Source organism: Mobula hypostoma, chromosome 5, assembly GCF_963921235.1.
Source record: "Mobula hypostoma chromosome 5, sMobHyp1.1, whole genome shotgun sequence".
In the NCBI taxonomy this organism is placed as follows: domain Eukaryota; kingdom Metazoa; phylum Chordata; class Chondrichthyes; order Myliobatiformes; family Myliobatidae; genus Mobula; species Mobula hypostoma.
Window position 1 is genome coordinate 186976263 of NC_086101.1, and position 27888 is coordinate 187004150.

Below are 27888 nucleotides of genomic sequence, written 5' to 3' on the forward strand. Positions count from 1 at the left end.
AAAGAAAGACCACCCAACTAGCGTTCATTCAGAGTATAGAGGACAACAATCTGTGCAAATGAAAAAGAAGAAGCAATAATATGGATAGATAAGTAACAAATTGTCATGGTCCGGTCCGTGAAGTCCATGTTCCAGTTCACGGTCCAGTCCGTGGACTCCGGGTCTTCCGGCTGTCCCTTGTTTCAGTTGGACTTAATCATAGGCACCTGATGCTCATCTTGGAGCTGGGAATATCAGTGGCCCTAGGTTCGAGTGTGGGTGCTAGTTCGTCTCATCAATATCCCGTCCTCATCTCCGTGGGGTAAGTCAGGCCGTCTTTGCCGTTACCCTGCGATTGGATCTGTCCCTTCCTGTCCTTGCCTCCATTGGGTAAGCCAGGCCATCTTTGCCGTTACCCTGAGGCTGGACTGTTCCCTTCTCTTCCGTTTCTTCTGAAGCCTTGCCTGGTTCGCTGTCAAGTTCTACCGCTGGAGCGAGACCAGAGCCTTGCTGTGTCAAGATAAGAAATTGTCTATTGTTGTTTGAAACTGTCTCTTTGTGCCCTTGCCTTCGCTAGGTAGATCCGGCCGTTTGCCACTACCTTGTGTTGGGAACCGTCTTGTCGTGTTCAGCATTCTGTGTACGAGTCCCGGCCCTATGTCCTGCTCCCTAGGAGGGGAACTGACTCTCTGTAGAGCCCCGGCCCTAAGTCCTGTTCCCAAGGATGGGTCCCGGCTCTGTGTTCTGCGTTCCTGTCTCCCTCGACCAAGGCTCTGCATTCCTTTCTCCCTCGACCAAGTCAAGGCTTTGTGTTCTCGTCCTGTCCTTGTGCCTCACCCAGCCCAGGAGTACCTTGCCCAGCCTGGTGCTGGAGATTCCTTGTCCTAGGCTGGAGTTCCCTCATCCTGTCCAGGAGTCTCATGTCCCGTCCTGTAGCCACATCTTGTCCTCCCCTAGATCCAGGTTCCGAGCCAGAGTCAAGACCCAGGTTCTGGGTCCCTGTCCAGTCTCTGGTTCGGGGTCCTAGTCCAGTTCCTAGTACTTCAGTGTCTGTGTCTTGCATTTGGGTCCTCCACCAGCACCTCCCCCCCATTACACATATATTGAGAACATGAGATGTAGAGTCCTTGAAAGTGAGTCCACAGGTTGTGGGAACAGTTCAGTGATGGATGTAGTGAAGTTGAGTGAAGTTCAGGATTTTACATGTGATAAATAAAGCTCATCTTTATCTTTAAATGGATGACTATACAATAGAAATAGCCAGTTCTGAAACAAAGGAAGTGACCAAGGTCATAGCTTCCTGAAATTGGCTTCACAGGTTGATAGGGTAGTTAAGAAGGCATATAACACGCTTGCCTTTATTACTCGAGCCACTGAGTTCAAAAGTCAGGACGTTTTGTTACAGCTTTAGTTAGGCTGCATCTGGAGTATTGCTACAGCTCCATGTAGTTGCACCACTATAGGAAGGATGTTGAAGCTTTGGAAAGAGTGCAGAAGAGGTTTACTGGGATGCTGCCTGATTAGAGGACATGTTCTATAACAAGAGGTTGGACAAACCTGGGTCATTTTCTCTGGAGTGGTGGAGGCTGAGGGGAGATCTGATAGAGGTTTACAAGATTATGAGTGGCATAGATAGAGTAGATGGTATCTTTTCCCAGGGGTTGAACTGTCTAATACCGGAGGGCATGCATTTAAGGTGAGAGGGGTGTAATTTCAAAGGAGCTGTGAGGAATAGGTTTTTTACAGAGTGCTGGCTGCCTGGGGTGATGGTAGATGCAAATACATTACAGCCTTTTAAAAGACATTTAGATAGACAGATAAATGTGAGGAAAATGTAAGGATATGAACAATCTGTAGGCAGAAGAGATTAGTTTAGTTGGCCTTTTATTTTTATTTGGCTCAGCACAACATTGTGGGCCGAAGGGCCTGTTCCTGTGCTGAACTCTTCTATGCTCCGTGTTCAATTACCTGAACTGTTCGATTTTAAAAATTGTATCCAGAAGACTACAGTATGCCTAGACACGTTCATTGACTTTTTTCCTAATTCTTTTTTGTAAATGTATAATTAATGTTTAATCTTTTGAGCGCTACTTACATTTACCTGTGATGCTGCAGACAGTAAGTTTTTCATTGTACCAGTGCGCATTGCAAATTACTCAACTTTGACCTTGACAGTCCACAAGGTGCCGTCCCTCAAGCATAAATTGCCCCTTGTTGGAGCAATACAGGAAGCCAAAGGCAGAGAGATTAAAGTGTGAATAGGCTTCAGTACCAAGTCCAAGTTCAAGTTTATTGTCCTTCAACGGTGCACACGTATACCGCAAATGAAATAATGTTCCACCAGACCAACACAACACAGTACATATAATTCACACACACAACACATAAAGTAATATTACTCGCAGTCGACCATGGATGTTATATCCCAGCTGTGTATGTGATAAGCAAGCCAGGTCAGTACAATATGGAGAGCAAGCTGTTGCCTATGCTGCAGACTCCCTTTCTCCAGCAGCTGATGAATCCAGAAGAACGACAGGGACTGATGTCGTTTGGCACCGGCAGTGTCGCAGGAGATGCCAGTCGTGTTGAACTCAATGTAGGACTGCCTTAGGGACTCCAGCTCCTGATTTTTCCTTGGGGTTTACTCCTGAAGCCTTCTTCATAAGTGGGTATAGCTACAATGTAGTGGAGGTTTGAGATTAGAGTTTTGCCTCACCTAGGTGAACAGCCAACCACAGCTAACAAGCCCTAGCTGCCCAGAAGGACTGGTTTTAAGGCACCAGTAACTCGTCTATGCCCCTTCTCCTGACAGTAGAAATAAGAAATCAGAGTGGAGGGGGAGGAGCACAAGGTGAAAGGTGAATCCATGTGGGAAGGAGAAAGTAGTAAGATGGGGGGAGGGCTGTGCAAATTGGAAAGTGAATGATATGAGAAGCTGGAGCTGGCGGACATAGTGAAGGGTGATCAGGGAACTCTGCTCTTCTCTCCAAAGAGGCTATGAGCAGGAATCTGGGAAAGATTGTGTCAACTCTGAAGGGGAAGCCACAACTAAGGAAAAATAAAGATGTTTCAGGGAGGCTGAATTGACAGTCTACACCTGCAAAATAAACAACAACATACACTCTGTGGCTACTTTGTTAGGTACGCCTGCTTGTTAATGCAATTATCTAATCAGCCAATCATGTGGTAGCAACTCAATGTATAAAAGCATGCAGACATGGCCAAGAGGTTCAGTTGTTGTTCAGACCAAACATCAGAATGGGGAAGAAATATTATCTAAGTGACTTTGACCATGGAATGATTGTTAGTTGCAGATGGGATTGCTTGAGTATCTCAGAAACTGCTGATCTCCTGGGATTTTCACCTACAACAGTCTAGAGTTTACAGAGAATGGTGCGAAAAACAAAAACATACGGTGAGCGGCAGTACTGTGGGTGAAAATTCTTTGTTAATGAGAGAGGTCAGAGGAGAATGGCCAGACTGGTTCAAGCTGACAGGAAGGTGACAGTAACTCAAATAACCATGTGTTACAACAGTGGTGTTGTCCTGCTTGGTAGTGCAATAATATCAGCGCCAGACTCCGGAGTGAAGGTTCCCGAGTTCAAATCCAAGTCGGCTTGAGTGTTGAGCTAGCAATTCGGCCTCGTAAAAGCAAGAATAGCTTGCTACAGAAACACTGTCAAAAAGACGGTGCCCCGATAGCTCCACTGCCGAGTTAAGGGCTATTAAAAAAAAACAACAGCAGTGGTGTGCAGAAGAACATCTCTGATCGCACAACATGTCGAAACTTGAAGTGGATGGGCCACAGCAACAGCAGACCGTGAACATACACTCAGTGGCCACTTCATTAGGCACAGCAGGTACCACTGAGTGTAGGTATAATGACACTAAAGCAAGATTGAGAGTGAGAGAGAAGAAAGCATATAGTCCAAGGTTGCTCTCTGAAGACCTGGCATGAGATATTTAGCAGGCAAAGAAGTTATCTCATCCAAGATAGTTTTAATGCCCCAGTATCTTGTGTGGGATCTCACATAGTTAACTCCCTTCGGAGTGTTACCTAGTGATTCATATATGGCACTGATGAGCAAGGGTACAGATACCTGCGGTGATACCAACAACACATCCTCGCTAATACAGAGGGTGTGCTTATCCGTTAAACCACCGGAAGTCAGAGACTAAAGTCAAAATCGGGTTTATTGTCATCTGCACAAGTATGTGTGTGAACAGGCACGATGAAAAACTTACTTGAGCAGCAGCACAAGCACAGAGCATCAGGTAAGCAGCAAATCTGCCAAGATCAAGGTCATAGATAGACCATGATCTCCGTCATACAACACGGCACGTAATGAATAACAGTGACTCCTCTTCTGAAGTACTACATTGGATGAAATTGGCTTGGGCTTCTTGAAAACTTCTACGGTAAATACAAGCCTCTATTTAATGTTTTTCTTCAACCAGCATGACCAGTCTGCTTCGCGACTTCGTTGAGTCAGAGTTCTTTGTCATCGATGGCGACTCGTTAATGATAATGTACATTCACAATTCAACTGTTGACCCTGGGCAGAACCTGCACTTTTTTTATCTGGTGGAGTGGTTCCTGTTTGATTTGATCCAAAAGCAGGCCAAGTTCATCATCACATTCTTTAAGGTGAGAATTAAATAAAATTTTGTCAAATTGATGTTATTTTTATTGAAAGGGCTGGTTGTTTCACCTGGGACTATATGAAGGCATTCCACATGTGGGCGTGGTGGCATAACAACACTGAGCCAACACAGTTCAAATCCCACTAATTAAAGGCAATGTTGGAAAATCCTATCTGGTTTACAGATGTCCTTCAAGAAGGAAATTTGCAATCTTTATCCAGTCCTGTTTAACATATGAGGAGCATTTGATGTCTCTAGGCCTGTACTTACTAGAGTTGAGAAGAATGAGGGGGGATCTCACTGAAAGTTGGGGAGTCTAGGATCGATCAGAGGGCACAGCCTCAGAATAGAGAGGAGTCCCTTTAGGACATAGATAGAAACGTAGAAATCTACGGCTCACAATGTTGTGCCAACCATGTAACCTACTCTAGAAACTGCCTAGAATTTCCCTACTACATAGCCCTCTATTTTTCTAACGTGAAGGCTCATGGAAGATAAAGAGTAATTTCTTTAACCAAAGGGTGGTGAATCTGTAGAATTTATTGTTATATATGGCTGTGGAGGCTGCGTCATTAGTATATTTAAAGCAGAGTTTTAAAGATTCTTGATTGGTAAGGGCATCAAAGGTTATGGGAAGAAAGCAGGAGAATGGGGTTGAGAGGGATAATGAATCAGCTGTGACACACAAAATGCTGGTGGAACTCAGCAGGTCAGGCAACATCTATGGAAATAAATAAACAGTTGATATTTTGGGCTGAGACACTTCGCCAGGACTGGAGAGGAAGGGGAAAGTTGCCAGAATAAGAAAATAGTGGGAGGGGAAGGAGTACAAGCTGGAAGGTGATAGACAAAGCCAGCTGGGTGGGGAAGGGATGACATAAGAAGCAGGGAGGTGATTGGTAAAAAAGGTAAAGAGCTGGAGAAGAAGGAAGCTGACAGGAGAGGAGAGTGGACCATGGGAGAAAAGGAAACCGGAAGGGCACCAGGGGGAGATGATAGGTAGGCATGGAGAAAAGGTAAGAGGCCAGAGTGGGGAATTGAAGAAGAGGGAAGGGGGAGGAGAAAATTTACTGTAAGTCAGAGAAATCGATGTTCATACCTTCAGGCTGAAGACTACCTAGATAGAATATGAGGTAAACACCAGGAAATCTGCAGATGCTGGAATTTCAAGCAACACACATATTCTGATTTGTCTATCCACGGCCTCATCTACTGTAAAGATGAAGCCACACTCAGGTTGGAAGAACAACACCTTATATTCCGTCTGGGTAGCCTCCAACCTGATGGCATGAACATTGACTTCTCTAACTTCCGTTAATGCCCCACCTCCCCTTCATACCCCATCTGTTATTTATTTATCATTATTACATTTTTTTCTCTCTCTCTTTTTTCTCCCTCTGCCCCTCTCATTATACTCCTTGCCCATCTTCTGGGCTTCCCCCCCTCCCCCTTTCTTTCTCCCTAGGCCTCCCGTCCCATGATCCTCTTCCTTCTCCAGCCTCATATCCCTTTTGCCAATCAACTTTCCAGCTCTTAGCTCCATCCCTCCCCCTCCTGTCTCCTCCTATCATTTCGGATCTCCCCCTCCCCCTCCCACTTTCAAATCTCTTACTATCTCTTCTTTCAGTTAGTCCTGACGAAGGGTCTCAGCCCAGAACGTCGACTGTACCTCTTCCTAGAGATGCTGCCTGGCCTGCTGCATTCACCAGCATTTTTTGGAATATGAGGTGTTGCTTCTCCAATCTGAGAGTGGCCTTTTTGTGGCAGAAGAGGAGGCCCTGGACTGATGTGTTGGAATGGGAATGGGGATAAGAATTAAGATGGTTGGCCACTGGGAAATTACCCTTTTTGCAGATAAAGCAAAGGTGATCCACAAAGTGGTCTGTCAGTCTACTTTGGGTCTCACTAATTTAGAGAAAGCCTCATCAGGAGCACAGGTGCAGTGGACAACCCCAACAAATTTGCAAGTAAAGTGTTACTGCACCTGGAAGGTCCTGAATGGAGATGAGGGAGGAGGTGAATGGGTGGGTATAGCACTTCTGTTGCTTGCAGGGATAAAAGCCAGGAGGGAGAATAGTGGGGAAGAATGAATGGACAAGGGAATCATGGAGGGAGTGGTCCCTGCAGAAAGCAGAGAGTAGTGGGGAAGTAAAGAAGCGATTGGTGGTCGGATCCCGTTAAAGATGGTGGAAGTTATGGAGAATGATGTCTTGGACGTGGAGGCTCATGGATTGTTGGGTGATGACAAGAGGAACGCTATCCTTGTTTAGCCAGCAGGTAGATGGAGTGAGTGCGGTAGTCCAGGAAATAGAGGAGATGCTGGTGAGGGCAGCATCAATGGTAGAGGAAAGGAAACCCATTCTTTGAAGAGAACACTTCTGATGTCCTGGAAAGGAAAGCCTCATCCTGGGAGCAGATGTATTGGAGACAAAGGAACTGAGAAAACAGAATGGCATTTTTATAGGAGAGAGGGTGGAAAAAAACATGGTAATTGGTGGGTTTATAGAAGATATCGGTGCACATTATAAATCAGCCATGATGGAACATTGAAGCAGATTCAATGGGCTGAAAGGCCTAATTAGCTCCTATGTCTTATTGTCTTATGGTCTGATGAGTTCAAACTCTCGTATAGTGCTGTTTCTTAACTGCCTCTTTGATCCAAGGGAATGAAAGTTTATTAGTTTATTAAGTATCAAAGACTAATGATTTACCTTATTTGCCACGTATATGTTATGACTAATATAGAAAAGCTTAACAATTGGCCTCTTTAGCAACCTATCAACTTGTGTGAACTCTTTTAAAGAGCTATGGACTTTGTTCCCAAAATCCCTCTTGTTAATGATCTTGCCATTAATTGTGCACTGTCCCTTTACAGAGCCATAGAACACTACAGTACAGAAACAGGTCCTTCAGCCCATCTAGTCCATGCCAAACCATCAATCTACCTAGTTCCATGGACCTGCACCCAGACCATAACCCTCCATACCCCTCCCATCCATGTATCTATCCAGATTTATCTTAAATGTTGAAATCACTCTCTCATCTATCACTTCCACTGGCAGCTTGTTCCACACTCTCACCACCCTTTTCATGAAGTTCCCCCTAGTGTTTGCCTTAAATATTTCACCTTTCACCTTTAACCCATGACCTCTAGTTGTAGTCCCACTCAACCTCAGTTGAAAAAAAACCTACTTGATTCCACCCTATCTATATCCGTCAGAATTTTGTATACCTCTATCAAATCTCCCCTCATTCTTCTACACTCCAGGGCATAAAGTCCTAATTTTTTCAATCTTTCTCTATAACTCAGGACCTCAAGACCCGGCAATATCCTTGTAAATTTTCTCTGCACTCTTTCAACCTTATTGACAGTGGTAGGAAGGTGACCAGAATTGCACACAATGTTGGATCGCCCAAAATGCAACACCTCACACTTCTCTAGATAAAGCTCTAATTGCCATTCTCCGCCAATTTCTGCAACTGATTTAGAACCCCCTCTGTCCTTGGGTAATCTTCCACAGTATTAACGCCATCAATCTTTGTTCAGTAATTGTCTGCCCTCTCTTCCCAGGATGTTGAATGTATTTGGAACCGAAGTTGCCTGTGCCTCTCAATCCGTGAGGCACTGATTCTCCACCTTCAGCACAACACAGATATCCCAGTCCACACGGAGTTCTCTAGCTGTTTAGATCCCAAATGGAAGGCCTTCTTGGACGAGAACCACCCGTACTTTGTGATGATTTCTGAAACAGCTAACCCAGGAGAAAAGGGGCCATATGCTCCCACCGCACTGTTCCACACGCTGATGATTCACACACTGGGGAATGGAATTAATGTGGTCCTTACATCAGGAATCAACCAGGACATTCTCAGAGTGAATGGGTATCACAAGACCAGCAACGCATTATTAATTTCTGTGTTTCAGCAGGTAAACTTACCGTTGTGTCTGTGCACAACTACATATCAATTAAATAAAAGCATGCACGTGGGAGCTGGCTTTAACTGGTGTATTCACATTGTAATGAGAGAGAGAGAGAGAGAAAAAACAATGCACATTCACAGAGAACAGATCAATACATAGTGCATAAAAGAAATCGAAACATACATTACATTTCTCCCCCCCCCCCAAGATTAATGCAACATCAAACTGTATATGTACAAAACATTCAATTTCCCTTTCATAAACCCATATTAGATAGATTCTGACATTGTACCGGATGACTGGAAAATTGCAAATGTTACTCTGCTATTTAAGAAGGGTGGGAGGCAGCAGAAAGGAAACTATAGACCTGTTAGCCTGACATCAGTGGTTGGGAACTTGTTGGAATCAACTGTTGGGGATGAGATTACGGAGTACCTGGAGACACATGGCAAAATATTCCAAAACCAGCATAGTTTCCTGAAAGGAAAATCCTGCCTGACAAACCTACTGCAATTCTTTGAGGAAATTACAAGCAGGGTAGACAAAGGAGATGCAGTAGACGTGGTGTACTTGGATTTTCAGAAGGCCTTTGACAAGGTGCCACACATGAGGCTGCTTAGCAAGATAAGAGCCCATGGAATTACAGGAGAGTTACTAGCGTGGGTAGAGCATTGGCTGATCAGCAGAAAATAGAGAGTGGGAATAAAGGGATCCTATTCTGGCTGGCTGCCGGTTACCAGCGGAGTTCCACAGGGGTCGGTGTTGGGACGGCTATTTTTTACGATGTACGTCAATGATTTGGACTACAGTATTAATGGATTTGTGGCTAAATTTGCCGATGATACAAAGACAGGAGAAGGAGCGGATTGTGTTGAGGAAACAGAGAGCCTGCAGAGAGACTTAGATAGTTTAGGGGAATGGGCAAACAAGTGGCAAATGAAATACAATGTTGGAAAGTGTATGGTCATGCACTTTGGTGGAAGAAATAAATGAGCAGACTATTATTTAGATGGAGGGAAAATTCAAAGTGCAGAGATGCAAAGGGACTTGGGAATCCTTGTGTAAGATACCCTAAAGGTTAACCTCCAGGTTGGGTTGGTCGTGAAGAAGGCGAATGCAATGTTGGCAGTCATAGAATATAAGAGCAGGGATGTGATGTTGAGGCTCTATAAGGCACTTGTGAGACCACACTTGGAGTACTGTGTGCAGTTTTGGGCTCCTTATTTTAGAAAGGATATACTGACATTGGAGAGGGTTCAGAGAAGATTCACAAGAATGATTCCAGGAACGAAACGGTTACTGTATGAGGAACGTCTGGCAGCTCTTAGGCTATATTCCCTGGAGTTCAGGAGAATGAGGTGGGTTATCGTAAAAACATTCCAAATGTTAAAAGGCCTGAACAGATTAGCAATGACAAAGTTATTTTCTAGGATAAGAGCGCACAACTTCAGGATTGAAGGACATCCATTTAGAACTGAGATGCGGAGAATTTACTTTAGTCAGAGGGTGGTAAATCTGTGGAATTTGTTGCCACAAGCGGCTGTGGATGCCAATTCATTGGGTGTATTTAAGGCAGAGATAGATAGGTTCTTGATTAGCCAAGGCGTCAAAGGGTATGGGGTGAAAGCAGGGGAGTGGGGATAACTAGAAGAATTGGATCAGCCCATGATTGAATGGTGGAGTAGACTTGATGGGCCAAATGGCCGACCTCTGCTCCTATATCTTATGGTCTAATTAAAAATAAACATGCTTTCATAATAACAGTCCATAACTAACTTCACAGTTCTAAAGGTTGAGTCTTTTGGGTAGCGCTCTGCTTCTTTCAGGATAGCGCCTCTGGGCCTGGGGAGTGGCAACAGGTTTGGTAAGTTTCTTGTCTAAGACGTCATTCTCCGTTTCTGCTGTCAGTGGCATCTTCTCTGAGAGGTAAGGCCAGTGACTGTAATGTGTCAGTCTTGTTGGATGCAATCAACTCAGGTGTGTTCTTCGGTTGAGCATCCGGTATCTGGTCCACATGACATCTCCATGTCTGATCTCCAACATCAACTGTGCACATCAGTGGTCCAGTTCCTGCAGCTATCCTGCTGGGTGTCCATTTGTCTTCTCCATAATCATCACCAGGGCTTCCTGTCCAATCTCAAAGGTCCTTTCTGCTTCACTTGGCAACTGACTGAATTGTTTATTCTGCACTTCCCTCTGTAGATCTGGTTTCAGGAGGTCTATGTGAGATCTCAGATTCCTGCTCATGAACAGCATTACAGGTGTTTGATTTGTTGTCGCATGAACATGGTTCCGATACACAAAAAGGAAGTTGTCCACCTTGTGGTGTAGAGAAATGTCCTCCTTGTCCAATCTTTAATGGACTTCTTGAAGGTTTTTCAGCTTTCACAGGGGACAAGGCAAGGCTGTCCATTAAGTCCTTTAATTTAATATTAGAACCCCTTGCTATTGCTCTTCGTGAGGCTAAAAATATCCATGGGATCTTTGTGAATGAGACCATGCATAAGGTCTCTCTTTATGCTGATGATTTATTGGTTTATATATCTAACCCTGATGAATCCATTCCTGCCTTGCTAAAATTATTTAATGAATTTGGAGGTTTTTCAGGATATAAAATAAATTTTAGTACAAGTGAATTGTTTCCTTTAAATGATTCTGTCTCTATAGATGATAATACTCCTTTTAAAGTTTCAGACTCTTTTAGATATTTAGGTATTATAATTACTAAGAAATATAAGGATCTTTACAAAGCTAATTTTGTTCCCTTAGTAGACTCTATGAAGTATTTATTTAATGGATGGAGTCCACTTACATTTTCACTTGTTGGTCGTATTCATATAGTTAAAATGACGATTTTACCGAAATTTTTATATTTATTTCAGAATATTCCTGTTTTTTTGACTAGGAAGTTTTTTGATCGGATTGATTCTATTATTTTATCTTTTATTTGGAATAATAAAAGACCAAGAATTAGTAAATGTCATTTACAAAAATTGAAAAAGGATGGAGGTCTTGCTTTGCCTAATTTCAGAATGTATTATTGGGCTGTTAATGTGCGATATATGTCTTTTTGGTTGTACTGGGTTGATAAGAGTGATCGGCCAATTTGGGTAGACCTGGAACTGAAAGTTGTAAAACAGTTTTGTTTAACCTTGTTATTGGGAGCTCCTTTACCTATGCAATTAGGTAAAGTTGTTAATTTAAACCTATATCCTGTGATTAAGTATTCTTTACAAATTTGGCTCCAGTTCCGCAATTTTTTTAATCTTAAAAAATTTAAACTTTGTAGTTTAATTTACCGAAATTACTTTTTTAAGCCTTCTTTGAGTGATCCAATTTTTTTACTTTGGAAAAATAAAGGTATTAATTCTTTTTTGGATTTATTTAAAGAAGATAGATTGATGTCTTTTGAACAATTAATTGATAAATATTCTCTTTCATACTCACACTTTCTGCAATACCTTCAAGTTAGATATTTTTTACAAAAATATTTAAGTAATTTTCCTTACATATTGGAGGCTGACCTGTTAGATACTATTATGAGTCTGATTAAGGGTTCTTTTGGAAGAATTTATAATTTATTATTACAATGGGATAAGCGTCCTTTATCTAAGATTAAACAGGATTGGGAAAAGGAACTTAATTTGACTTTTATGACAGAGGATTGGATGCGGATATTGAAGTTGGTTAACTCTTCTTCAATTTGTGCTAGCCACTCATTGATTCAATTTAAAATTGTACATAATTATCATTTGACAAAGGAGAGACTTTCTAAAATCTTTCCTAATGTTGATAGTCATTGTGATAGATGTAAAATTGAGATAGCTACACTGACACATATGTTTTGGTCTTGTTCTATATTGTAACAGTTCTGGAAGTTGGTTTTCTCAACAATTTCTAAAGTACTTAAAATTAATTTACAACCTAATAAATTAACTGTGCTTTTTGGAATAGTTCCTCAAAATATTCATGGTATTTCTGTGTCTGACCAACATGTTATTGCATTTGTTACATTGATAGCTAGGAGGGCCATTTTGTTGAAGTGGAAGGATACATCAGCTCCCACTTTGTCACAATGGTTCTCTCAAGCGATGCTATGTCTTAGTTTGGAGAAAATTAGAAGTTGAACCTTTGAACCTTTATTTGCTTTTGAGAAAAGATGGGGCTCATTTGCTCGTTATTATCATTTGAGTCAATTGATATAATTTTTTCACGATCTAATTGTAAATTTTTTTAGTATATTTTCTTGCTGGCGGTTTGATGTTTATTTTTAGAAGCTTTTTGTATGACGCATGACTCCGGGGTTGTACACCTAATGGGTTCTTTTTCTTTCTCACTTTTCTGCTTAGTAGGTTTTTTTTGTTATCACAAAATTTTTTTTCAATCTTTAAGATAATTTTTTTTGAGGCATTGTAAGTGTTGTTACTTCAATGTACTCATGTTATTTTTCCTGTATATAACAATAAAAAGATTTGAAAAGAAAGACTTCTTGAAGGTTTGGATAAACCTTTCAGCTAAAGCATATGTTGCTGGGTGGTGGGGAGCTGACGTGAAATGTCTGTTGCCATTTTTCTCATGAACAATCAGAATTCTTCTGACATGTATTGTAGTCCGTTGTCACAATTTGTTCTGGTAAGCAGTTTCTGGCAAAGATAGTCCGTAGGGCAGAGGTAGTCTTTGCCGAGATGATTGATTTCATTGCTAAAACCTCCGGCCACTTTAAATGAGTATCTACAGCAATCAGGAACATGGAGTCCATGAATGGCCCAACAAAGTCAATATGTACTTTTTGCCATGGTGAAGGTAGCCACTCCCACGTGTGTAATGGTACCTGTGGGGGTGCATTTTGAACTTTCTGGCATCTCAAATAGCTTTTGGCCAAGTCTTCGTTGTGTTTATCTATTCCCTTCTCAAACACCTTCTCATTAGCATTAAGCATCTGTGCCAGTCTCTGGTTAGTGCTACCATTTAGGCTGCAGTTATGTGTTGATGCCACACTGGGAGCTTTGTTTGAGTGCCAATCTAGTTGGATTTTTCTCAACCATTCACATCTGAAAAGTGCTGGCCCTCCACGTTTCAATATATTGAGCTCTAATTGCTGCGTCTGGTATGTCACATTTATTTTCAGTTTGCCTGTGGGAGACACTTTTTCACCTGTGTAAGTCTCTGGCATCACTGAGGTCTTCTCTCGTGTTATCTTAGAAAACAGTCTGTTGTAGCCAGGCTCTGGCTTTACATCAGATACATTTATTGTGATCCAGATGATTTTGTGATCTGCTTCAGTTATACTATACAGTTCACCTTTGTCAGACTCTGTTGACTGATTGTTTTACATTTGGTAACTTCATGCATTTGCTTTGTTTTGTGTTTGAGACTTTTCACTCAGTTGTGCTTTTTGTCTGCCTTGCACATTTTCTCTATGTGGCCTTATATGTGCAGACTTTTTCTTTGAACCAACAGTGATTTGCATCATGGGAGGACTTGGTGCATTGATAACATCTTTGGCTTTTTGCACCATTCAGGGACATTTCGTGCATTTCACAAACTAACCCCCTTTTCTGTTATTCTGCTGCATCCTTTGCTGCAGTCCCTAATGATATTGCAATAGTCAATGCCTATTCTAAGGTTAGGTCTCTTTCGGATAATAGCCTCTTTTGAGTGCTTTGACTACGCATGCCACATACAAGCCTGTCCCTTAATGCATCAGAAAGTCCATCTCTAAAGTTATAGTACTGGGAAAGTTTGCACAGTTCTGCAATGTATTCAGAAATGCTTTCATTTTTTGACTGGTTCCTTTTGTAAAATCTAAACCTCTCAGCTCTTGCCAGCAGTTTAGGGCTCAAGTGATTTTGTAAAATTGTAACAATTTCAATAAACGTCTTGCTTGCTGTCTTTTCGGGAGTTGCCAAGACGCGTAAGAGACTATGTTTTTAGGCTCATTGAGCTAAGAAGTGTGGAGACGAGGTGAGGTTATAGATGAAGTTCTGGGCTACTTAGAGGCACATGATAAAGCAAGGCCAAAGTCAGTATGGTTTCCTGAAGAGGAAATAACGGAGTGTTATTAAAGGAGAGTCAGTAGATGTCGAATTTTCAGAAGGCCTTTAACAAGGTGCTGCTCACAAGGCTTCTAGACAAGATAAGAGCCCATGGTATAATAGGAAAGATACTAGCATGGATGGAAGATTAGATGACTGGCAAAAGGCAAAGAGTGCGAATAAAGGGGGCCTTTTCTGGTTTAGTGACAAAGAATGGGAATGAAGGGTGCCTTTTCTGCCCAGTGATTAGTGGTTTTCTGCAGGAATCTGTATTGGGGCCACTTCGCTTGACAGTTATATGTCAATGACTGGATGACAAAATTGATGGTTTTGTGGCCAGCTTTGCAGACAATACAAAGATAGGTGGAGGGGCAGGTAGCGTTGAGGAAGCAAAAGGACTTAGACAGATTAGGAGAATGGGCAAAGAAGTGGCTGATGAAATACAGTGCAGGGAAGTGTACTGCATGGTCATACACTTTGCTAGAAGGAATAAAGGCATAAACTATTTTCTAAATGGGGAGAAAATTTAGAAATCAGAGGTGCAAAGGGACTTTGGAGTCCTTGTGTAGGATTTCCTAAATATTAACTGATAGGTTAAGTCATTGGTAAGGAAGACAAATGCAAGGACAGAGTCTTATAACCCTGTTGTTATAAGACACTTAAATAGACCTCTTGTAGAATAGATCTCAGTCTACCACGTTGTGGGCCTTGCACTTTATTGTCTACCTGTTCTGTAACTGTTACACTTTATTCTGCATTCAAAGTTGTAAGCCCAATTTAACTTTATTGTCATAGTATGCATTATGGCCCTCCGTTGGTTGAGGTCGACCGTGGATGTAGCGTCCTAGCTGTCCACTTTGTACAGCACCGTCTCTGGCTGACTAGACTAATGCAAGTGCAGCAGTCTCAGTTGCAAAGGTAGCATCTATATCTTCTGCTGCTTTCAGGAATTTTTCCTCACCTGATTTCAGGATGCTTCTCCACCTGGTGTGGTTAGCTGCAAGTTCCTCCCAGGGCTCAATGTTGATGTACTTGTCAGTAAGTACAGATCTCTCTGTGCCTCACTGATTATTGTTGTAAGAGGTTTTGTTTTAACAACACAACGATTCAGGAACAACTTCTTCCCCTCTGTCATCCAATTTCTGAATGAACATTGAACCTATGAACAGTACTTAACTACTTTTCCCCCCGTTTTTTGCAGTACTTATTTAATTTAACTATTATACAGTATATATACACACATACACACTTACTGTAATTCAGTTTTCTTTTTTCACTATTATCATGTACTTTATTGTAAAGTTAACAAATTTCACAACGTATGTTGGTGATATTAAGCTTGATTCTGATTCTCTCTGCACTGAATGTCCTGCTTTTCACCCCACAATGCAGAGGGCAGCAGATCTGAAATGTGCTCAGGAGCAACTGCTGAGAACTGCACCGGAGTTTCACTGGCAAGTGTTTGGTGCTGCAGATGGAAAAAAACTGGTGGATACTCTCCACAGTGAGGTAAGATTTCTTCTTGTTGCTCATGGAAATCTATCTGGAAAATACTGTCTGGAAATAGAGCCAAAAAATCAGATTTTCTGTCTCAATCTTGTCCCAATAGTTTTATACCATCTTGAACAAGGTTCCTGATTAAGGTTCGTGAGAACGAATCCAGAAATGAAAGGGTTTGATGACTCTGGGCCTGTACTCCCTAGAATTTAGAAGAATGAGGGGGGATCTTGTTGAAACCTATCGAATATTGAAAGAGTGAATATGGAGAGGATGTTTCCTATGATGGGGGAGTCAACCTCAGAACAGAAGGATGTTCCTTTAGAACAGAGATGAGGAGGAATTTCTTTAGCCAGAGGGTGGTGAACCTGTGGAAATCATTGCCACAGATGGCTGTGGAGGCCAATTGGATATATTTAAAGCACATGTTGATAAGATCTTGATTAGTGAGGGTATCACATGGTATAGGGAGAATGGAGTTAAGAGTGATAATAAACCAGCCATGATGGAATGGCAGGGCAGATTCAATGGGCTGGATGGCCTAATTCTGCTCCTATGACTTATGATCATTTGGAATTTACCTCTTGGACGATAAAGAGGAACTCTTGATTGCTTAGTCTATCACATCATAATCTTATAGTCTTATTATTTAACCATTTGCTAACTCTATATATCAGAAGCAGACTCCGATTCAGATTAATTTATCACACGTACATCGAAAAATACAGTGAAACATGCCATTTGTGTTAACAACCAACACAATATAAGTCTGCCCTGTGGAAAGGGGGCGGCCCGCAAGTATCGTCACACATTCCAGCACCAACATACCACGTCCACATGCTCAGCAGAACAACACAGAGCACAACTAGCAACAAAACGACAAAAGCAAAACAAGCCCTGTTCCCCACTCCCAATGCTGATTCACAGTCCTCCAACTTCAGGGCAGGCTGTCTCCAGCTCCCCACATCCTGAATGCACGCTGGTAGGTTAATTGAGCCCTGGTGTGTACAGGATTGGTGGAATTTGGGTAGGATGGGAGAATAATGAAATTGGGATTTGTGGAGGATTAGCATAAATAGGTGCTTGGTGCCCAGCATGGAATCAATGGGTCAAAATGTTTGCTGGTCTTACAGGTCAGATACCTCTGGAAATTGCAAGCTAAACTCAGTTTCTCTATAATTTCACTTTCCCTCTCTGGCTGTCATTCTCTCTCTCACTCTCTACCCTCATCTTTCTCTGTCTGTCTCTCTCCTTGTCTCTCTCTCTCTCTCTCCCTCTGTCTGTTCCTCTGTGTCTCCCTGTCTGCCTATCTCTCTGCACCCTCTCTCTATCTATCTATCTATCTATCCAGCTTTCAGTCTCTGTTTTTATCTTGTCTCTCTATATTCATTGTAAAGTGTTGTGGGATGATTAGGGATTACGGGCAGGAGGAGGTTCCTAATATAATGTGAGGTTCTGGCTAAATGACAGATGTTCACGTAGAGAGATGGCTACATTATACCTCCCCAGATTCACCAGACCTTCTCCGCCCTGAAGCTTCTGTGGCCCCAAGGAGAAGATGTCCGAAAAATTGTGTGTGCTGTGTCTTGCTCTGTGGCACTGAAAATCTATGGCTACAAGATGACAATGGCCAAGTCAACAGGAGAAAAGACTGGAGCATCAGGCAATAATGAGGTGAATCTCTTTCTCTAACATTCTGTGACGTTTAATGACAGGACTTTCAACAGCATTGATGTACAGAGGGATCTTGGGGTCCAAGTTCATAGCTCCCTGAAAGTGGCTGCACAATTGAGAGGGTCATAAAGAATACAAAACGCATGCTTGCCTTTTTTAATCGAGGCATTGAGTTCAAGAGTCATAAAGTTATGTTGCAGCTGGTTAGACCATACTTGGAATAATGCATTCAGTTCTCATTGCCCAATAACAGAAAGGATGTGGAGATTTTGGAAAGGATGCTGCCTGAGTTAAAGAACATGTGCTACAGGGAGAAGACAGATGCCAAAGGGAGTCAGTGCAATGTAATGCATTTTGGGAAGTTATAGAGTCATAGACCTACCTCAGTAGCCACTTTTCTGTACCTATATCCTGTACCTAGAATTGGTGGTCTTCTGCTGCTGTAGCCCATCCACTTGCAGGTTCGACTCTGATGTTTTGTACATTCAGAGGTGCTCTTTGGCACACCACTGTGACAGTGCTATTTGAGCTACTGGCACTTTCCTGTCAGCTTGAACTAGTCTGGCCATTCTCTTCTGACCTCTCTCATTAACAAGGTGCTTCACTGTATGCTTTTTGTTTCAAGCACTATTCTCTGAAAACACTAGAGACTGTTGTGTGAGATCAGAAGTTTCTGAGATACTCAAACCACCCTGTCGGGCAGCAACAATCATTCTGTGATCAAAGTCACTTAGATCACATTTCTTCCCCATTCTGATGTTTGGTCTGAACAACTGAACCTCTTGACCATGTCTGCATGCTTTTACGCAGTGGCTTTCTCTTTGCCACTTTCCCATAAAGCTGCAACTGGTGAAGCACCCAAGCAACAGTTGTTATATGTGCTGTCTCACCTATCTCAGCCACTGAAGCTTCTAACTCCTCCAGAGTTGTCACAGGTCTCTTGATGGCCTTCCTCACTAGTCTCCTTCTTGCACAATCACTCAGTTTATGAGGACGGCCTGCTCTAGGCATATTTACAGCTGTATCATATGCTTTCCATTTCTTGATGATTGATTTAACTGTACTCCAAGGGATATTCAGTGACTTGGAAATTGTATCCATCTTCTTACTTGTGCTTTTCAATAACCTTATTATAGAGTTACTTGGAGTGTTCTTTTGGCTTCATGGTGTAGTCTTTGCCAGCAGTTGGACCTTCCAGATACAGGTGTATTTTTATTACAATCAATTGAAGCACCTTAACTGCACACAGGTCTCCAAAAACAGATCTTAATTTAACTGATGATGTGGCTTCTAAAATGAATTGGCTGCACCAGCGATGATTTGGCAAATCCTATTAAAGATGGGGGGGGGGTGAATACTTAAGCGATCAATTATTTTGTGTTTTATATTTGTAATTAATTTAGATCACTTTTTAGAAATGTTTTCACTTTGACATGAAAGAGTCTTTTTCTGTTGATCAGTATCAAAAAAGCGCAATTAAATCCACTGTGATTCGATGTTGTAGGACAATAAAACATGAAAAGGGGGTTGTATACTTTTTATAGGCACTGTAACTCCCATCAGGGTCTTTTTACCTTTGCAATTTCTTAGCCCCACCTACCCACGATGATTCTACAAATTCCAGTCCTATGTCACCTCTTTGCAAGGATTTAGTTTCATTTTTTACCAACAGAGCCAACCCACACACTTTGGCTATCTGCCTGTCTTTTCAATATAATTTGTATGCTTGGATGCTAAGTTCCCAACTATGATCTTCTTTCAACCACGACACAGTGATGTCCACAATGTCAAAACTGCCAGTCTCTAAATGCGCTACAAGATCTACCTTTTTCCTTCTACTGCATGTATTCAAATACAATATCTTCAAGTCCTGTATTCATCACTGTTTTTGATTTTGCCCTCATGTTATACTTCAACTCATCCCACTGACTGCAATTTTGCCCTGGCATCTGCCTGTCCTTTCTCACAATCTCACTACATACTGCATTTAATTGTATCCCAACTGCCCCATCTTCAGGCCTATCACACCAGTTCCCATCTCCCTGCCAAATTAGTTAACACCCTCTCCAACAGGTCTAGCAACTTGCCTCCAAGGATATTGGTCCCCCTAGGGTTCAGGTGTAACCCGTCCCTTTTGTACAGGATATATCTCCCCCAGAAGAGATCCCAATGATCCAGAAGTCTGAAACACTGCCCCCTGCAACAGTTCCTCAGCTGTATATTCAGCTGTATCATCATCCTATTCCTGCCCTGACTAGCAGGTGGCACTGAGGGTAATCCAGAGATTACTGCTGTTATGTTTTGTAACTCCAAAACATTAAACTAATTAAAAGGAAAACAGAACCTGAAATGTGAGTGTAACTTAGTTTTCACTTCAAGCGAGGCACGCATGTATCACTTGGTAGCATCATGATTTATGCAATTCACGTATATTTACCTATAACCATAACAAATTATATAAACAAAGAACGCTTAATTAGACAATACATTTACAAGATTACTGGAATACTAAATACACAACAACTACCTTGGAGGTCCTGCTCCTCAGCCTCGTCCAAGCTCCCTCTACTCATTGCGCAGTACTTTGTCCTCTTTTCTACCTGTCGTTGGTGCCAATGTGTATCACAACCTCTGGCTGCTCAACGCCCCTCTAGAGCAGGGGTTCCCAACCTTTTTTATGCCATGGACCAATACCATTAAGCAAGCATCCATGGATCCCATGTTGGGAACCCCTGCTCTTGAGAATATTCTGCAGCCAGTCTGAGGCATCCCTGACCCAGCACCCTGGGAAGCAAGACAAGATCCTGGTGTCTTTTTCGCAGCCACAGACTCTCCTGTCCGTCTCCTGAACTATCGAGTCTCCTATCAGGTCACACTACCTGACTCTACCTTTCCCTGCGGAGCCTCAGAGCTGAGAACAGTGCCACTGGCCTGGCGGCTGCTGCTGTGCACTAATAGGTCATCCCTCTCAGCAGTATCCAAAGGGTAGACTCGTTGCTGAGGGAAATATCCCTGCACTGACTGCTTACTCCCTTTACATCTCCTGGTGGTGACAAACTGCTATTTGAACCCTGCACTCTGGGTGTGACCACCTCAGTAAAAGACTTACCTATGAAATTTTCAGCCTCCCAGATGGTCCCGAGTACACTGAACTCCATCTCGAGTTCCTTGACCTTGCCTGTCCGGAGCTGAAGTTGCATGGACTTCCTGCAGATGTAGTCATCAGGGAAACTATTAGCTACCCTGAAATCCCACATCTCACAGGAGGAGCACTCCACTGTGATGACTCTGGTGCCAAACTGTATCGGTATTTGCCCTTCCCTTGGACTATATCAGTGACGTGGAGAGGGAGAACCCACTGCATGGGCAACAGCTGGTTCTTCAAATCTTCCTGTCCAGGTTTGCACCCTGGAGAGGACACAGTCCACTAGAGGTGTAAACCCCTGATCTGCTGGGATCGATGGCTGCCTGTTATTCCACTGCCTGAGTTACCTTCCTGTCTACACTTGTTATACATTTGGCTCTGACTTCTTATGCTTAAGTTCTACAGTAACCTAAATGACTCCAGAAGACTCAACAGTGTTAGGCTACGCTTGTTCTTGCGCAAGCTGTTGAGCTGAGGGCATGTGGTTTCAGAGGTGAACTGTGCACTGTACATTGCCCCTGGTGTGTGGGTGAGTGGTAGAAGCTGATGGGAATGCAGAGAGAATAGGTCACAAGGATAATTATTGTGGAATGGAATCACTTTGTGTGGGATCAATGGACAGAGCAAAACACAAACTGCTGGAGGAACTCAGTTGGTCAGGCAGCATCTGTGAAGGGAAAGGGGTGTTTTGGAGTCAAAGACTTAAAGTGGTGACAGCCAACATGAAGGGGTGAGCAGGAGCTAGCCAGTGAGAGGTAGGTCCAGGACAGTGTCAAAGCAAGTTTAATTATCAAAATATGTATATGTTATGGAAAAGCCTACAAAGGGTATTGGACACAACCCAGTCCATCTCAGGTTTGACCCTTCCCAACACTGAGCACATCTGTGAACAGCACTGTTGAAGGAAAGCACATCAGATACGTTCACTGTCCAGGCCATGCTCTCTCCTCGCTGTTGACATTAAGAAGGTGGTACAGGAGCCTTAGGTCCCACAATACCGGGTTCAGGAACAGTTATTACCTCCTCCCCTTCCATCAGGCAGAAGATACAAAAGCCTGAAAGCACGTAACACCAGGCTCAAGGACAGCTTCTACCCCATTGCTGCACTGAACAGTTCCCCGAGTACAATAAGATGGACACTTGACCTCACAATCCACCTTGTCATGGCCTTGCAGCTTATTGTCTGCCTGCACTGCACTTTCTCTATTTGTGTAACACTTTATTCGGCATTCTGTTATTGTTTTCCTTTGTACAACCTCAATGTACTGATGTGATGAAATGATCTGTATGAATGGCATGTAAACAAAGTTTTTCACTGTACCTCAGTACACCTGACCATAATAAACTAATTTAACAACTACCCTACAATAGAGAATTACGTCACTCTTTCGAAGAACGAGAAAGTACTGGGAAACAGACCATGCAAAAAATTCTATGGAAAGAATGCTCCGAGCCAAAATCCTTTATCAGGACTTCCATCTGCCTGAAGCATTGAACGTTTATTCTCCTCCAGAGATCCTGCCCCATGTGCTGATCCAGCATTCTGTGTGCGCTGTTCAACATTTCCAGCAGCTGCAGAATCTTTTGTGCTTACGCAAAAAAATTCTGCTCCTTGTACAAACCCTTCCTATTTCATAACCTCTTGCTCAACTCTAAATTTAACCACAGAAACAGCCCCTTGTCCATGCCGACCAATATGAGTACCTGAGCTGGTCTCATTTGCCTGAATTTGGCACGCCCCATACCCTGGAGAGTATTCTAACTGGCTGCACCACCGTCTGGCATGGAGGGGCCACTGAACAGGATCAGAAAAAAGCTGCAAACAACAGAACATAGAACATAGAATAGTACAGCACAGTACAGGCCCTTCGGCCCACAATGTTGTGCTGACCCTCAAATCCTGCCTCCCATATAAGCCCCTACCTTAAATTCCTCCATATACCTGTCTAGTAGTCTCTTAAACTTCACTAGTGTACCTGCCTCCACCACTGACTCTGGCAGTGCATTCCACGCACCAACCATTCTCTGAGTAAAAAACCTTCCTCTAATATCTCCCTTGAACTTCCCACCCCTTACCTTAAAGCCATGTCCTCTTGTATTGAACAGTGGTGCCCTGGGGAAGAGGCGCTGGCTATCCACTCTATTCCTCTTATTATCTTGTACACCTCTATCATGTCTCCTCTCATCCTCCTTCTCTCCAAAGAGTAAAGCCCTAGCTCCCTTAATCTCTGATCATAATCCATACTCTCTAAACCAGGCAGCATCCTGGTAAATCTCCTCTGTACCCTTTCCAATGCTTCCACATCCTTCCTATAGTGAGGTGACCAGAACGGGACACAATACTCCGAAGTGTGGCCTAACCAGAGTTTTATAGAGCTGCATCATTACATCGCGACTCTTAATCTCTATTCCTCGACTTATGAAAGCTAACACCCCATAAGCTTTCTTAACTACCCTATCCACCTGTGAGGCAACTTTCAGGGATCTGTGGACATGTACCCCCAGATCCCTCTGCTCCTCCACACTGCCAAGTATCCTGCCATTTACTTTGTACTCTGCCTTGGAGTTTGTCCTTCCAAAGTGTACCACCTCACACTTCTCCGGGTTGAACTCCATCTGCCACTTCTCAGCCCACTTCTGCATCCTATCAATGTCTCTCTGCAATCTTTGATAATCCTCTACACTATCTACAACGCCACCAACCTTTGTGTCGTCTGCAAACTTGCCAACCCACCCTTTTACCCCCACATCCAGGTCGTTAATAAAAATCACGAAAAGTAGAGGTCCCAGAACAGATCCTTGTGGGACACCACTAGTCACAATCCTCCAATCTGAATGTACTCCCTCCACCACCACCCTCTGCCTTCTGCAGGCAAGCCAATTCTGAATCCACCTGGCCAAACTTCCCTGGATCCCATGCCTTCTAACTTTCTGAATAAGCCTACCGTGTGGAACCTTGTCAAATGCCTTACTAAAATCCATATAGATCACATCTGCTGCACTACCCTCATCTATATGCCTGGTCACCTCCTCAAAGAACTCTATCAGGCTTGTTAGACACGATCTGCCCTTCACAAAGCTATGCTGACTGTCCCTGATCAGACCATGATTCTCTAAATGTCTATAGATCCTATCTCTAAGAATCTTTTCCACCAGCTTTCCCACCACAGACGTAAGGCTCACTGGTCTATAATTACCTGGATTATCCCTACTACCTTTTTTGAACAAGGGGACAACATTCGCCTCCCTCCAATCCTCCGGTACCATTCCCATGGACAACGAGGACATAAAGATCCTGGCCAGAGTCTCAGCAATCTCTTCTCTCGCCTCGTGGAGCAGCCTGGGGAATATTCCGTCAGGCCCCGGGGACTTATCTGTCCTAATGTATTTTAACAACTCCAACACCTCCTGTCCCTTAATATCAACATGCTCCAGAACATCAACCTCACTCATATTGTCCTCACCATCATCAAGGTCCCTCTCATTGGTGAATACCGAAGAGAAGTATTCATTGAGGACCTCACTCACTTCCACAGCCTCCAGGCACATCTTCCCACCTTTATCTCTAATCGGTCCTACCTTCACTCCTGTCATCCTTTTTTCTTCACATAATTGAAGAATGCCTTGGGGTTTTCCTTTACCCTACTCGCCAAGGCCTTCTCATGCCCCCTTCTTGCTCTTCTCAGCCCCTTCTTAAGCTCCTTTGCTTCCCTATATTCCTCAATAGACCCATCTGATCCTTGCTTCCTAAACCTCATGTATGTGGCCTTCTTCCACCTGACTAGATTTTCCACCTCACTTGTCACCCATGGTTCCCTACCGTTCTTTATCTTCCTCACCGGGACAAATTTATCCCTAACATCCCGCAAGAGATCTCTAAACATCAACCACATGTCCATAGTACATTTCCCTGCAAAAACATCATCCCAATTCACACCCACAAGTTCTCGCCTTATAGCCTCATAATTTGCCTTTCCCCAATTAAAAGTTTTCCCGTCCTCTCTGATTCTATCCTTTTCCATGATAATGCTAAAGGCCAGGGAGCAGTGGTCACTGTCCCCCAGATGCTCACCCACTGAGAGATCTGTGACCTGACCCGGTTCATTACCTAGTACTAGATCTAGTATGGCATTCCCCCGGTCGGCCTGTCCACATACTGTGACAGAAATCCGACAATTGTAAAATCAGCCAGCTCCATCACCCAGGCCATGCCCTTTTCTCATTGCTACCATCAAGGTGGTGGTCTGGATAGTGAAGGTCTCTGATGGTGCTTTCCTGCGACAGTGCAGCTCATATATGTGCTCAGAGTTGGGAAAGGCTAAACCTGTGATGGACAGGGCGGTGCCCACTGCCCTTTGTCGGTTTTCCATGACATATATGTACTTTGATAATTAACTTTACTTTGATATTGTCCTGGACCTACCTTTCACTGGCCGGTTGTCCAGAGGAGAAGCTTAATGACCCGGGGAACCAGGGTTCAAATCCCACCACTGAACAACCTGAGACCAAACTCAGTTATCAAGGCTGGATAATACCTGGTGTCAGTTTAGATGACAATGAAACAAGTGGAGGTTATGGAAACAAAAATTCTAATGGACAGATTAATCTACTGTTGGCAAAAAGTAATAATCAAAGATAGTCAGCATGGCTCTGGTAGGGGAAGACCTCGTTTATCATTTTGATGGAATGTGTCGAAGTGCATTGATGAGGGAGGTGCAGTTAATGGAATGTACATGGATTTCATTAAGAAGAAATTCAGTACGATTCCAGTCCAGCTGAGGGGTCTCGATCCGAAACGTCAACAGTCCAGGTCCCTCCCCAAATAACACCACAAGACACGAGCAGGGTTAAGCCAAGTCATTGGGTTTATTTAAAGTGGAGGTTGACAGGTTCTTGATTCATCAGGGTCTCAACGATTATGGGGAGAAGGTAGGAGAATGGGGTTGAACATGATGGAATGGTGGAGCAGACTTGATGGGCTGAATATTCTAATTCTGCTCCTATGTCTAATGATTTTGTTAGTGGGTGGAATGAGCATTTAATGATAGTGATGTTTTCACAGCCTCTCTCACTGAAAACAGTGTTTTATTTAATTGGTGAGATTTGAAACCTCAGCTCCCATGGCGGGGTTTGCACTCTCCTCTGGCTCCTTCACCCAGGCTTTGGATATATAACAGCTGGTCTGGCAATTGTCTTGTGCCTCAGCTTTCACTGCAGAAACAAGCGTACTTACTTAACGGAGCAGAACAGATTGTCTCCCATCTGGACCAATGAGCAGCCTTTCTTAGCTTCGCTGGCAGCCACGAACACTGGTAGCTCATCTGGAGTGTCCCTGCAGTGGATACAACACACCAGAGTATGAAGTCTGTCCACTTCTTTGGCTCATGTCTTCTTTGTGTTACTATCATCAGGGAGGAGGAACAGGGGCTCAAAGACCTGCACTGTTTTAGGAACAACTTCTTCCCCTGACATCAGATCTCTGAATGGTCCACAAACCCATGAGTTCTCATGAATGGGGATGGCAAATCTGCGTAGCTGTTAGCTTAGATCTTTAAGCATTAGTGATCTGGGTTCAAGTCCCACCACGATCTGTAAAGAGTTTGTCCTTCTCCCCACAACCACGTGGGTTTTCACTGGGTTCTCTGGTTTCCTCCCACATTCCAAGGACGGATGGGTTAGTAAGCACGGAATGAATTGCCATGTGGTAGTGGAGGTGGGTTCATTAGGGACATTTAAGAGACTCTTGGAATAGAGGGACATCCATTTAGAACAGGGATGAGGAGGAGTTTCTTTAGCCAGAGTAATGAATCTGTGGAATTCACTGCCACAGATGGCTTTGGAGGCCAAGTTATTGGGTACATTTAAAGCAGAGCTTGATAGGTTCTTGATGAGTCAGGGTGCAAGAGTTTACAGGGATAAGAAAGAAGAATGGGGTTGAGAGGGATAATGAATCAGCTATGCTGGTGGAGCAATCTTTTTCTGTTGATCAGAGTCAAAAAAAAGCCAAGTTAAATTCACAAATGAAAAAATCTGCAGATGCTGGAAATCCAAGCAACACACATAAAATGCTGGAGGAACTCAGCAGGTCGGGCAGCAGCTTTTGAAAAAAGTACAGTCAGCATTGGGTAGCCTCTAACCTGATGGCATGAACATCGATTTTTCAAACTTCCGATAATGATTCCCACCCCCTCCCCCTCACCTTCATCATTTCCCATCCCCTTTTCCCTCCCTCACCTTATCTCCTTGCTTGCCCATCCCTCTCTCTGGTAATCCTCTCCCCCCGTGCCCCCCTCTTTTCTTTCTTCCATGGCCTTCTGTCTCTTTCACCAATCATCTTTCCAGCTCTTTACTTCATCCCTCCCCCTCCAAGGTTCACCTATCACCTGGTGTTTCTCTCTCCCCTTCCCCAACTTTTGAATCTACTCCTTAGCTTTTTTTCTCCAGTCCTGCCAAAGAGTTTCAGCCTGTACTTTTTTCTGTAGATGCTGCCTGGCCTGCTGAGTTCCTCAGCATTTTGTGCAAATTAAATCCACTGTGATTCGATGTTGTAAAACAATACAATATGAAAACTTCTGGGGGGCGGGGTGGTGAATACTTTTTATCAGTACTGTTAAGTTACTTTGATAATACATTTACTTTGAACGTTGCCTGGACTGAGAGGCTTGACCCCTGGTCACCAACCTCCATGCAGAATATGACCCACCTACAAGCACTCTTTGCTTTCTGTGGGCAAACCAATTCTGGATCCACAAAGCAAAGTCCCCTTGGATCCCATAGGTTTACGAGAAGGGAAAGATTCAAAGAGCAACTTCATCACACTGAGGATAGTGGAATGAGCTTCCTAAGGAAGTGGTAAGGCAGGTGTAATTACATTGATTAAAGACATTTGGACAGGAAATGTTTAGTGTGATACTGGCCAAGTACAAACAATTGAGATTAGTAAACGCAGGTGTGGTAACTTGCATGGCTGAGTTGAGCCAGAGGGCCTATTT

At 43.2% G+C, this 27888-nt stretch overlaps 1 protein-coding gene across 3 annotated transcripts in view; it reads left to right on the forward strand.

Annotated features, from left to right (window-relative positions):
* LOC134347212 (probable ATP-dependent RNA helicase DDX60) overlaps positions 1-27888 on the forward strand; it is a 172994-nt gene that overhangs the window by 6491 nt on the left and 138615 nt on the right. For all 3 annotated transcript variants that reach the window (XM_063049505.1, XM_063049507.1, XM_063049506.1), the window contains exons 3-6: positions 4438-4627; positions 8195-8551; positions 15973-16089; positions 17587-17751. In XM_063049505.1, the coding sequence (XP_062905575.1) occupies positions 4438-4627; positions 8195-8551; positions 15973-16089; positions 17587-17751 (829 nt within the window). The remainder of the gene's footprint in view (positions 1-4437; positions 4628-8194; positions 8552-15972; positions 16090-17586; positions 17752-27888) is intronic.